At 43.5% G+C, this 13203-nt stretch overlaps 1 protein-coding gene across 1 annotated transcript in view; it reads right to left on the bottom strand.

Moving 5' to 3' along the window:
- Actr3b (actin related protein 3B) overlaps positions 1 to 13203 on the bottom strand; it is a 102132-nt gene that overhangs the window by 34359 nt on the left and 54570 nt on the right. Inside the window, exons 5-6 of the mRNA XM_057772846.1 lie at positions 5803 to 5898; positions 3377 to 3484 (exon numbers count right to left, since the gene is read on the bottom strand). Of these exons, the coding sequence (XP_057628829.1) occupies positions 3377 to 3484; positions 5803 to 5898 (204 nt within the window). The remainder of the gene's footprint in view (positions 1 to 3376; positions 3485 to 5802; positions 5899 to 13203) is intronic.

The following is a 13203-nucleotide window of genomic DNA, read 5'->3' as shown; positions in this document are numbered from 1 at the left end:
TCCTGGGCTTTTGGCTCATGGTCCTAACTTCTAAACAAAAGATTAGACCTTTCTGCAAGGTACAGGCATTTGTAAAATATTAAAGATGGAGATAAGAAGTATGGACAGGTGATTAAAATATTAGCTTCCTACAGGCTGACTCTTCACAGTCACACTCGGCCTCACAGACACCATTTCCTAGAATGAGCACTAGTGAGCATGCAGCATGCCACACACCCGCAGCAGGAGTCAGCACTAGTGAGCGTGCAGCATGCCACACACTCGCAGCGGGAGTCAGCACTGGGTCACTGCAGGGCCACACACCTGCTGTGGAACAATGGTCTTTTATCCTGTCACCTGTATTATGTTTAATAAAATGCTGATTGGCCAGTAGCCAGGCAGGAAGTAGAGGCAGGGCAATGAGAATGCTGGGAAGAGGGAAGCGCAGTCTGCAGTCATGTCCCAGCCACAGAGGAAGCAAGAAGTGACTCCCTTGCTGAAAAAGGTACCAAGCCACGTGGCTAACACACACAAGAATTACGGGCTAATGTAAGTTATAAGAGTTAATAAGAAGCCTGAGCTACTAGACCAATCAGTTTATAACTAATGTAGACCTACGTGTAGTTCTTTGGGACTGAATGACTGCAGGACCGGGTGGGACAGACACGTCAGTCAACACACACCATGGCTTTAGATAATTATTTTTCATAGACTATTTGATCGTAATAGAAAAGGTATCATTAAATTTATATGCAAAATATAACTTTAGCATTATTTATATGGTATAAATTCTACCCCAATCTAAAATGTATACATGTATATACATATATCTGTGTCTTAACCAAAGCTTGACAGACAGTGCAGCTGATAATGTGGCTATCTGAATGGGTTTTCTTATTGTTTATGGTTTTACCCAATTTTTCAGTAACAAATAATTTTTGTAAATGGGGGAAGAAACTAAACTACGACACGGTGAAAGGTTACCTGGGTTCTAGGTGTGACGTTTCCGGCCACACTGGTGCTGAGCGACCCTGGACAAGTGAACAAGTGACTAAAGAACAGGCATCTGCCCCGTGCTCCACAGTGTGCGGGTGATGGGGAACCAAATGCACGCAGGTCTGGGGCCACACACCTGCAGCTGCCCTGCTGCTCGGCATCAGAGGGACAGCCGGGAGCCAGAGTGCCAGACTGCTCTGAAGGACCCCAGTCTGGCTCACACTCTCCTCCCATGGAGAGGACACGTTGGCAGGGGTGCGAGGGTGAGAGACACTTGGAGTGTCCTTCCTGGCCATTAAGGCTTTCACAACATTAGCCTTTCAGCAGACACAAAAGCAGCAGAATGTCACTCCTTCAGTTACTGAACCAAAACTGTGACTATCATCTCTCAATTAAAGAAAATGTACTTGTTTTGCCTGGTTTGGGCTTAGTTTTGCTTTTGTTTGCTTATTTTTAGTTTGTTGTGTGTGTGCGTGCACACTCACAAGGGTGAATGTGCACATACATGGAGGTGCCTATGGAGGCAGATGTCGAAATCCATGGCTTTGGTTGAGACAGGGTCTTGCATATCCCAGGCTGAACTTAAGCTCAGTATACAGCCAAGAATGACCTTCTGAACCGCCTGTGTTCACCTCCCAAATGCTGGAACTATAGGCATGTGCTTGGAATATTCCTTTACACTGTGTGAGGAAACATCACTGTGATTGGTTTAAAGCTAAATGGCCAATAGCTAAGCAGGATTCTCGGGCATAGAGAATGCTGGGAAGAAGAAGGGTGGAGAAGACAGAGAGATGCGGAACAAGTCAGACACGTGAAATGGGACAGATGTAAAAGCCACATGGTAGAATGCAGATTATTTTAAAAAATGGGTAAATTTAAGATAATAAGAGCTAGTTAGGAACAAGCAAGCCTAAACTACAGGCTAAGCTTTCATAATTAATAATAAATCTCCATGTCATTTTCTGTGAGCTGGTGTCCCATAAAGAAAAATCCACCTACAGCTATGTGCCACCTCACTCTGCTTTGAATTTTTTAACACCCTAATTTGTATGTTCAGAACAGATGTAGGGGCTAGAGAAATGGCCCAGTGGTTAAGATCATGCATTGCTCTTCAGTGGGCTGAAGTTCTGTTCCCAGCACTGACATCCAACAGCTTACAACCACCCATAACTCCAGGTCCGGGGGTCCTGATACCTCTGGCCTCTGGGGGTACCTGCATTCACATGCACAAACCCATACAGAGATAAATCCATATAATTAAATAAACCTTTACAAATTTTTTTTCAAAACTTAATCTTAAGGACTGTAAAATGGTTTATCAGATAAAGATGCTTGATCTGAGCTGATACCTGAAACCCACACGGTAGAATGAATGAACAGAGTCCCCCGTAGCCCTATGACTACTACATATGATCATGGCATGCACTCCCATGCAAACATGTACATACATATACTATTTTTCAAAAGTAAAAATCTCCAAATTTAAAAGGAACTTCATATATTTATGTGTGTGTTTATAACTGTAGTTAACATTGTATCCATGGTTACTGAGGAACCTAAGGGGCTGATCAGCAATGACGGACTTTCCACTGTCACTAATTGATTTTCAGAAGAACAATTTTTAAATAATTTCTTGGACCAAAAGAAAGACACAAAAGTCTCCTGAAATTGGAGTTAGGAGTCACTGCCTTAAATGTCTTAAAACCCAAAGGTATTGTGCGGCCTTCTGGAAGTCAAAACGTGAGCTCCTCTTTCTTAGCTCTCAAACACATTCAGAGGTAAGAGCAAGTTCTCCAAAGCCCCAGGTGATCAAGCCTTTCACTGGGCATGCCCTGACCCTCAGCTCTGGCCTCCAGAATCAGCTCGAATGATGGGTCAGGACACCAATGTGGCTCCTGTGGGGATACAGCAGAAGCCTTGAGGCGGGGGAGAATGACGACAGAATCTGCTCCATGATTTTGAAGCTGCCAAAGGCACAAACATGGCCATCTTTTGAACTCTTTAACGCCTTCCGAGGCTTTCTAAATTTCTATTACCAAGACCAGGTACATACTTTTTTAATGCCAGCACTTGAGAGGAAAGCAAATGAATCTCTGTGAGTTCAAAGCCAGCCTGATGTACACAGGGAGTTCCAGGCCAGCTAGGGAAACCCTGTCTATGAATAAAAAAAGGAAAGAAGAAGAGAAGGAGGGAGGGAGGGAAGGAAGGAAGGAAAAATGAAGGAAAGAAGGGAGGAAGGAAAGGGAAGGAGGGAGGAAAGGAGGAGGATCCCACTGCCATTTCTAAGTACATCACATAAAAAGTCAGAGGGGGTTGAGTTTTGCCTTGCCCTTTTCAATTCTCCTCTTATCTCAGGACAGGTGTTCAGCCTCAGAGAGTAAAATAGGAACCCTGTGCTTACCACTGGGATAACATGGGTGACACCGTCTCCACTGTCTATGACTATTCCCGTCAGTGTGCGCTCACCAACTTGCCGGGACGTCCATGAGGCTGCAAGAGCCAGCACTGCCTGGAGAGAGACATTGAACACCCTCTTAAGAAAGACAGCACCCCACCCAGAAGGTCAGCAGCCATCACTGATGAGTCTCAGGTTCTGCAGTGAATGTTTCATACTTAACAAGTCTGAGACACTTCCCTTTCCCTATCCCACATCTCCCAAACTACAATGCCCACCTAGTCAACCGGCATGCCAGTTTTCATTTCAAACGAAGAAGCTGGGTTTTTGACAAAAAAACAAAGTTTTACAAACAAGAAACAGTGAAATGGAATTCCACTGCTAAATCCCAAGATTTCACTTCTAATTTACTGATGATCCAAAGGCAGCCACAAACACAGCCTGGGTTCGTTTGTTTGTTCGTTCACAGAATTTATCTGTGGTTTGAGGTGGGGGTCTCCTGTAACCTAGGCTGGCTTCAAACTTGTCATGTAGCCAAGGATGGCCTTGAACTCATGATCTTCCTGCCTCCAACTCCAGAATACGAGGATGTGCTTCAACATACAGCTTCTTCCACACTTGATTTCTTGTCAATCATTTCTTGATTCCCTGGGCTCACACCCAGGGCTTTGCGCTGGGCAAGCGCTCTCCCTAACTCGGCCCACATGGAACTCTTCTCTCACAGGTGACGAGACCTCCATCCAGAAACTTTGATCGGGTGGGTACAAGACAGTGGTTCTCAGCCAGGGGCAACTCTGCTCTTCACAGAAGTCTGCCCACTTCTGTCATTGCTCCCTATCAATAATTACTATCGGAGAGGAGGCTGGCTGCTGCTCTACACTCTGCAAGGCACAGGACACGCTACAGCAAGGAATTAGCCAGCCCAAAGCCAGGCCAAGATGGAGCACAGGAATTTAAACTTTAATTTTTTTTTTTTTTTTAAGATCTATTTATTATGTACACAGTGTTTTGCCTGCATGTATGCCGGCAGGCCAGAAGAGGGTGCCAGATCCTATTACAGCCTGTTGTGAGCCACCATGTGGTTGCTGAATATTGAACTCAGGACATCTGGAAGAGCAGCCAGTGCTCTCAACCACCGAGCCATCTCTCCAGCCCAGGAAGTTAAACTTTTGAAAAGCATATTCTGGGTGAAGTTGACATACAGACCATCTTAAGAACCATTAGGCCTTGTGGGACATGGTGGCAAACACCGTTCATCACAGCACTCAAGAGGTTAGGACAGGAGGATCACCCTGAGTTTGAGCCCAGAGTAGCTATAGAGTAAGGTCTTGTATAAATAATAACAGTAATAATAATAATAATAGTAATCCAGTGTTTCTGAGTACCTCCCTGTTCTATACACTACGTATGTCTTAGGAGAGAACAGAATTAGTAGGTTTCTTCTGTGGGAATGGGTGGGGCCTTTACTGTGTGAACAGACACTATGATTCATTATGGGGAGTACAGCACCTACAAAATGCATCTCTCCATAGAACTCTTCTTTCTTAGAAGGAAATACTATTATGCAGGAAATTTTGGAGAAAGACTCATCTCAGTAACTCCTCAAGACTCCAACCAGCTCCCAACAGCAAAATTGTAAGCCAAGAACAAGAATCTTCAAGATGAGTTCTGGAAGCTCTCAGAGCAAGAGTTCATGGAACTAATTGAGCCTAATCAAGGGACTCTCCCAAGGCATTTACTCTGTTTTAACTTTTGTTTGTTCTGTCATTGAGAAAGGGTCTCACTCTGTAACCCAGACTTGCCTCAGAACACATGCTAGAGCCCAGGCTGACCTATATCCTCCTGCCTCACCCTCCCAAGTGGTAAGATCATTGCTTGCACTTATTTTGTTTTCCAATGGATGGTATGCTATCTGTGCTGTCTTTTCATTTTATTTGTTTGTTGTTTCTTAAACTCACAGTGACCCAAAGTATGTGTAAAATGCTTTAAAAAAATAAAAACAAAAAAGCACATCCACACCTCTAACTTGATACCCAAACACATGAGACTCTACATGGGAAAACTGTAGAGCCAGACCAACTTTATATTAGTGGTAGTTATATAAAAATAAATTACAGAGTCAGCAGTAGTGGCACAAGCCTTTAATCCCAGCACTTGGGAGGCAGAGATCCTTGGGGTGGATTTCAGTGAGTTCGAGGCCAGCCTGGTCTACAAAGCAAGTTCTAGGACAGCCATCGTGGTTACATAGAGAAATCCTCTTTCAAAATAAATAAATAAATAAATACATACATTACAGGCAAGATTCTTTATGGTGCTTTGATTCAAACCTGAATAGCTTGGTGATGGGGTGAGAGAGGAGAAATGCCTAGCCCGGTCTGAGCACAGAAGGCCTTGGGATTACTGTGAGAACAGAAAGACAATACTATTTTTACCTGTACTGCAATGTAGAGTCCTGGTACATTAAATGATTCAAACATGATTTCTGCAAGGTACTCTCTGTTTTCTGGTGTGTTCAGTGGAGGTTCTGTCTGTAAGAAAACATTAAATTTAGTGTTCTCTTGAATTTCATATAAATACATCAGAATTATAAAAGGCTAACCTAACAGCCTGTTGGATAGGGAATTAGAGAACTCCCTAGTTGCAAAGACAGGGTTCACTAAGGGTGACTAGTTAAAGGTATCTGACTGTGGGTCTCAAAAGCTTTGACAAGACAGAGTGAAGATTCTATGGGGCTTCTGGTATCAGGACTCACCCAAAGTTCAAAGTTCGACAAGACACAGAAAAAGAGGAGCTCATTCATTACCTACATTACACCGAGCATCCGTGAACTGAAAACCACGATGCAGGATGCCAAAGGCATGTATTTTTGAATACAGCCAAGGGTGAAGATTCATGATGCTATTCCCAGTACCCAGACCAGAGACAGATGAGCTCTCCAAAGAACAGGCAGAGGGAAAGCTGCTGCTCGAAGCAACACAAGTTTCCTCCCACCTGGCACTCCCAGTGGCTCAACCCGCCACACTTCAGGATGGCTGCCATGACCCCAGGGCAACAACCTCCTGGGCCTACCAAGCCCACACACACACATGCAATGAAGGCAAATGTTAACAGCTAATATTACATAAAAATGCTAAAAGAAAGAGAAAAGTAATCAAAACACAAAAAGAGACAAAACCAAAAACATACAGAGGAAGCATCCTAAGATGCCCCAACCTGAAACTCTGAGCACCGATCTGACATCACAGTAATGTGAAATTACCCTCTGGCTATGTGTACACATCTTTAGGAAACATAATGCATTTAGCACTTAGACCTCAGTCCTAACCCCATGTATCTCATTATGTATGTTCAAGCTTTCCAAACTCCAGAAACCTGAAAGCTTCTGGCTGCATGAATTTTGAGCAAGGGATGCCAAGTGTACACCTAAAACGATATGAAATAAAAAGCAGAAGAAAATGTTGAGAGACTGTCAAGAAGCCAAATCCTTTTTAAAACAGTGTTATCGGATAGGATAAAAAAATTGTCAGACAACAACCACATTAAAACAAGGTGCTGTACTTTTCCAAAATAATAAAAATCTACATCTTATATTAACATAAACTACAAAAATAATGAAAATGTTCTGGACTTTTTGGCAAAAAGTCCACATTGCCTTTTATTATGGACTGAATTGTGATTCCCCCAAAATTCATGCATTAAAATCCTAACCCACATGTCTCCCCTCCCTCTTTCTCTCCCTTCCTTTTTCCTCTCTCTCTCTCTCTCTCTCTCTCTCTCTCTCTCTCTCTCTGCCTCTCTCCCTTCCTGATGTGGACTATTCCTTTATACTGTGTGAATATATGTCACAGTGATTGGTTTAATAAAAAACTAAACAACCAACAGCTAGGCAGGATTTCAGGGCAGAGAGAATCCTGGGAAGTGGAACGGCTACCAGGAGTAGCCAGCCAGATGTGGAATGAGTCGGACACACAAAATGGGGTGCAGGTAAAAGCCACATGGTAGGATATAAATTAAAAGACATGGGTTAATTTACGTTATAAGAACTAGTTATAAAAAAGCCTAAGCTATCAGCTGAGCTTTTATAATTAATAATAAGGTCTCCGTATCATTATTGGGGAGTTGGCAGTCCCAGCAAAAAGCCAGACTATACCTCCCTTCTCCTTATGCGCATTAGCACAGAGAAGAGGCCGTCAAAAGCCAGACTATACCTCCCTTCTCCTTACGCGCATTAGCACAGAGAAGAGGCCGTCAAAAGCCAGACTATACCTCCCTTCTCCTTATACGCATTAGCACAGAGAAGAGGCCGTCAAAAGCCAGGACTGTACCTCCCTTCTCCTTATGCGCATTAGCACAGAGAAGAGGCCGTCAAAAGCCAGGACTATACCTCCCTTCTCCTTATGCGCATTAGCACAGAGAAGAGGCCGTCAAAAAGCCAGACTATACCTCCCTTCTCCTTATATGCATTAGCACAGAGAAGAGGCCGTCAAAAGCCAGGAAGAGGACCCTGGCCAGGAACCATCCTGGCTATACCTCCCTAATCTTGAACGTGCAGCCTCCAGGACTGTGAAAAAATAAACCTCTTCTGTTTAAGCCTCTTTGTCTGTGGCATTCTATCAAGACAGCAGAGCATGCCACTAACACTTCAAGCAGGGAATAAAGCCTCTGGCTTCAGAATGGCTACTTAAACCCTGTGGCACACAGGGCCATACTTAAGCGTCTCCATGGTAGGAAGGATAACCCAATAATTTGGTATCTGGCCAAAATGTCAATCCAGAATTTTGCAAAACCAAAATATCTTTAACTGTTTATAAACTCAGGAAATCAATTAATGCTGCAAAGGCCTTTTATGTACTGCTCAGGGTGAGGTGAGGTGTTACACTGTACACAATCGCAACACTGCTCCTGCTCGAGATCCCAAAATTAAACCCAATTATCTCTAAACAAAAAATGCTCAGATGAAGCCTCCTCCCTGAGGACTAGCTTCATAGTATCAGAAGGTGTTATGCAAACTGCCAAAGGAGGTTGGCAATTAATAGCCCTACCCAACTGTGCCGCCTATGAACCACAGCAATGACCAGCCCTGCAAGACAAGTCCTAAAGAGTGGCACTCAGACTTCTTGGTAACCAACAGCCTTCTAATTGGACCTACGGCCTTCCCAACAGCCTAGTACTGAAAACCTAGCCAACTGCTTGGGCTATTGAGGTCATGGATCTTAGAGGAGAACCTGCTAACACCACTTTACTAGAACAGCTAACTCCCAACTGCATTCTAAACCCTTATCCTTACACCCAGAGGTGAGTGTCGCTCTCGTCCCCCATCAGAAGCTTGTTTTCACAGGAGACGAAGACCATCACAGAAGACCATAGCTAGTCAAAATCCAGCCACAACAAATACACTGACCACACAACTCCTGCACCCTTTAAGGCTCAGGGAGCATCAAAGAAGAAGGGAAGGAAAGATTGTAAGAGCCAGAGGACCAGAAAATCTGCTTTGAGATCGTGTCTCCTAGAAATGACCCGGAAGCTTCACCCATGATACTGAAAAAATATGGCTGCCTAAACAAGACCCAAATAATATCAACACACATACTGATATGCAAGAGGGAACTCTCATGAGGCTCGATCCCAGACACACTACTAACCACTGCTGGGAGGAAGAATTAGATTTTCCCAGGGATGAGCCCCCTTACTGGCTATACAATACCAAGTGGTCATCCTGAAATCGTGCACATACAAGCAACACTAAGTGCACTTGGTAAGTTACATTTATACATTTACGCATGTAATAATAATAATAGCAATAGTAGAAGAAGTAATGAATTTGAGAGAGTAATGGGGCACATTGGAGGAACTGGAGCAAAAGAACACTGTTGTTCTAACCTCTGAATAGTGGCTGCACCTTAATCTACTGCTATCTCAGTCAGCAATGGCAATTCTGCAGTTACCAGTCTGGCTGGCTGCTCAGGTCTCAACCTGGCAAGAACTCTGCTCCCACAGGCAACGGCCCTATTACTGCCACCACCTGTAGCTCTGATTAAATCTCTAGCATTCTAATTATGAATAAGACTCAAGATTCAAAGGCTGGGTGAAAACCTAAGAGCTCAGAGAGGTTGAGCAGCAACTAGTTGATCCTCTCTCCTTGCTGGTGTCCATAGAAGACCCATGGACTTCCACCTCAACAAACCCCAGAGAAAGCTGCCCCACTCCAAACCCTACCCTACTACTTCCTGTGACTATCTCTCGCAGATGTCCTCTGAGGCTCCAGGATGACTTTCTGTCAACTAGTTGCTAACTCAACCTCCTGACCCAAGGTTAATTTTATTTAATGAAAGCAAATGCAAACTTGGGGTTCATGGTGTGATCGAATATCTCCAAACAGAACACAAGAGGGGTTGAAGGAAGGAAAAGAAAGGAGGGGAAAATAGTATATTTTAATTTTAAAAAATGTTAAATTAAGAAAGAAAGAATGGCTGGGCAATGGTAGTGCACGCCTTTAATCCCAGCCCTTGGGAGGCAAAGGCAGGTGAACCTCTGTGAGTCTGAGGTCAGCCTGGTCTATAAAATGAGTTCCAGGACAGGCTCCAAAGCTACACAGAGTAACTCTGTCTCAAAAGAGAGAGAGAGAATGCTCTAAGAATAACATGATACAAGGAGCTGTGCGGGGTGGCACACACCTTTTATCCCAGCACTCAGGAGGCAGAGGCAAGCAGATCTCTGTGACTTCGAGGCCAGCCTGGTCTATATAGGGAGTGCCAGGCCAGCCAGTGCTATATAGTGATACAGCAACAACAAACAAACAAAAACTGTATCCCTTTATCCACAAGATTATACTGTTTCTTAGCTATCACAAGCAGAAGTCAAAACAGACAAGAGCCAGCTGCTGGCTAGCTAGCCATACAACTGTGATGGCCATGGCTATGGGAACTGGTTGTTTGAAGAGAAATGTCTCCCATGGGCTCCTGAACTTGAACACAGACCCCGTAGGTGAAGCTTCTGAAGAGTTTAAGAGATGCAGCCTTGATGGAGGAAGTATTTCATTGGGAGTGGGCCTTGAGATCTCACAGCCCCACTCACTTCCTGTTTACTCTCTCTGCTTCCTGTCTGTAGTAAAGATGTGACCTCTCAGCTTCCTGCCCCTGTCACCATGCCTGGTGCTTGCTGCCAAGCCTCCCAGTCATGACAGACCTTTCTCTCTCTGGAACCGTAAGCCAAAACTGAACTCTCTTCCTTAATTTGCCTTTGGTCACAGTGTTTTATCACAGCAATAGAAAGGTAGAAATGTAGAAACTGCAAATAAAAATGTAGAAACTGCAACTAAAAAGGAGCAAGGGCCACCAAGATGGCTCAGTATGTAAAGGTGCTTGCCACCAAGCCTGATGACCTGAGTTCAAGCCCCAAGGACCACATGGAAGAAAGAAGACTGATTCCTTCAAGTTGTCTTCTGACCTCAACATGAGCATACATACAGTGAAAACACAAACACAAAAATAAAGACATAAACAAGAAAATGGAGTGTAATACTGTATATAAAACATGGGTGAAAAGGGAGAAACTAATAAATGTTAACCATCTCTATGTTAATGGGATACGACTGAGAAAGGCATAGACATTATTTCCAGACATTCTGATTCCTCCCTTCATCTCTACCATTACAGGAAGGAAGCTTACACCCCGGTGAGACTCTGAACCAGCACCTACATACCCCCTCACATAGCAATGCAGCCCCCTTAGTCACAGACCAAGCACTAAGCAGAAGTAAACCCATCACAGAGCTGGAGCAGACAGAGCATGGCCATCGTACTCCTGGCCACCGGGTCCCTGATACAGGACACTCAAGATGGACAGAGCTGAGCTCTATTCAAGCTGCTGTCTTCAGACCCGTGAACTGCCTCACCCTGGCAAGCAGTATGAGCTGTACTTTATTAGCCCTGTGTGGTCATGACTGATTAGTCACTGGTTGATACTGGAAATGGCAACAGGTCCAGACAAAAAGTATAACCTAGACTTCGTCATAGACAAGTATGACTAAGTAGCTAAGCTCTGGCCAGTGAGATACAAAACCTGATATCAAACAGTAGAGCCTCTTTGCCTTTACCCCTCCTTTTCCTTTAGAATGAGGGAATGACTGAAGCTACAGTAACCAACCTTGGAATAGTCAGCATCCTCATCAGGGAAGCCAAATAACAAATACTCTAGGGAAGAGAAACCCCTCATGACACCAGACCAACACCTGCCATAAGCTGATCTATAAAGAAAACTGAAACCCCTGCCCTGTTTGAACTACTATTTTTAGGCTCCTATCACTGGCTACCAATCACAACTCACCATCTTTGAAGAATCAGACTCTCTACTTCATCGTCAGGGAATATTTGCTATGTACTACTGTTCTCTGGGTCTGGAATCAAAGTATTCTTTTTGTATGTTTGTTTTGTTTTGTTTTGTTTTTCAAGACAGGGTTTCTCTATGTAGCCCTGGCTGTCCTGAAACTCACTCTGTAGACTAGGCTGGCCTCAAACTCAGAGTGATCCACCTGCCTCTGCCTCCCAAGTGCTGGGATAAAAGGTGTGCTTCACCACAACTTGGCCCAAAGTCGGTATTCTTAAGGCTATGTCCTCATAACCCATTTCCTCCTTGGTCTTCCACTTCTTCTGTGTCCATCACCAAAGGCATGGGAAGTATTTCTTTGGAAGGCACACTTGAATAAAACATTCCCAAACAATTACACAAGATCAAAGTCTTTTTATTGTCTTAATATTAAAGCATATAATTAGAATATCACATAAAAGGAAACTACACAGCATTATAATTCATAGCAATAGTAAAATTACCACCTGGTATTTATTCAAAATGAATAATTAATTAGTATTATGAAAAATAAACCTATATTTCTCCATGAGATAAAAAATTAAATGCATATGCCTAGAATTAGTTCCACCTTTAACCCCTCTATGATTGTAGTAGAGAAATGCTTTACTATTATTGGTAACTGTGTGCACATGAGCACAGACACACAAGTGTCACGTACACCAGTGGACGTCAGAGGAGAACTCTGCAGCACCAGCTTTCTCCTTTCGTTGAGGGTTCTGGCCATCAAGCTTGCACAGAATGCACTATTATCTACTGAGCCATCCTGAAACCATTTTTAAAACATAAACACTCAAAGAAAAGAGAGCAGGAGAGGTGATGACAGCATAGAAGCTTAGAGACCGTGGAGCAGCACAGGCTGAGCAAACCCATGTAGCCCATCTCTGTGCTGGCTAGTGGTCACTAAATTAGGAAATGTAACTGGAGGTTTCTCTTCTACCTCCCAGTTCCCAAATAAACACTCAGAGGCTTTTTATTAATTAAGCAAGTTCAGCTGATGGCTCCGGCTTATTATTAACTAGCTCTTACAACTTAAATTAACCCATTTTTATTATTCTATATTTTACTACAAGGTTTGTGGCTTGTTAACTCACACCTTGCTTCTCGGGCGACTACTGGTGTCTCCCTTACTCTGCCTTATTTCTCCCTATATCTTTGCTTGGATTTCTTGCCTGGCTTTATTCTTTCTGGCTATTGGCCAAATCAGCTTCTTTATTAACCAATGATAATAAAACATTCACAGCATACAGAGAGACATCTCACATTAGGGAAGAGCATGTCTGAACCATCATTAATATGTTAGCAAATTTTATGTCAACTCAACACAAGCTAGAGTTATCTGTGGAAGGAGAGAAACTCAATTGAAAAATTGTCTTCTTAAGATCTAGCTATACTTTCTTAATTAGTGACTGATGCAGGAGGTCCCAGACCATTGTGATCCCAAGTTCTATAAGAAAATAGGCTGGACA

The sequence above is a fragment of the Chionomys nivalis genome, chromosome 1, assembly GCF_950005125.1.
Source record: "Chionomys nivalis chromosome 1, mChiNiv1.1, whole genome shotgun sequence".
NCBI lineage: Eukaryota > Metazoa > Chordata > Mammalia > Rodentia > Cricetidae > Chionomys > Chionomys nivalis.
The sequence above is the reverse complement of the archived record's forward strand: the minus strand, read 5'-3'. Positions and strand labels throughout refer to the sequence as shown.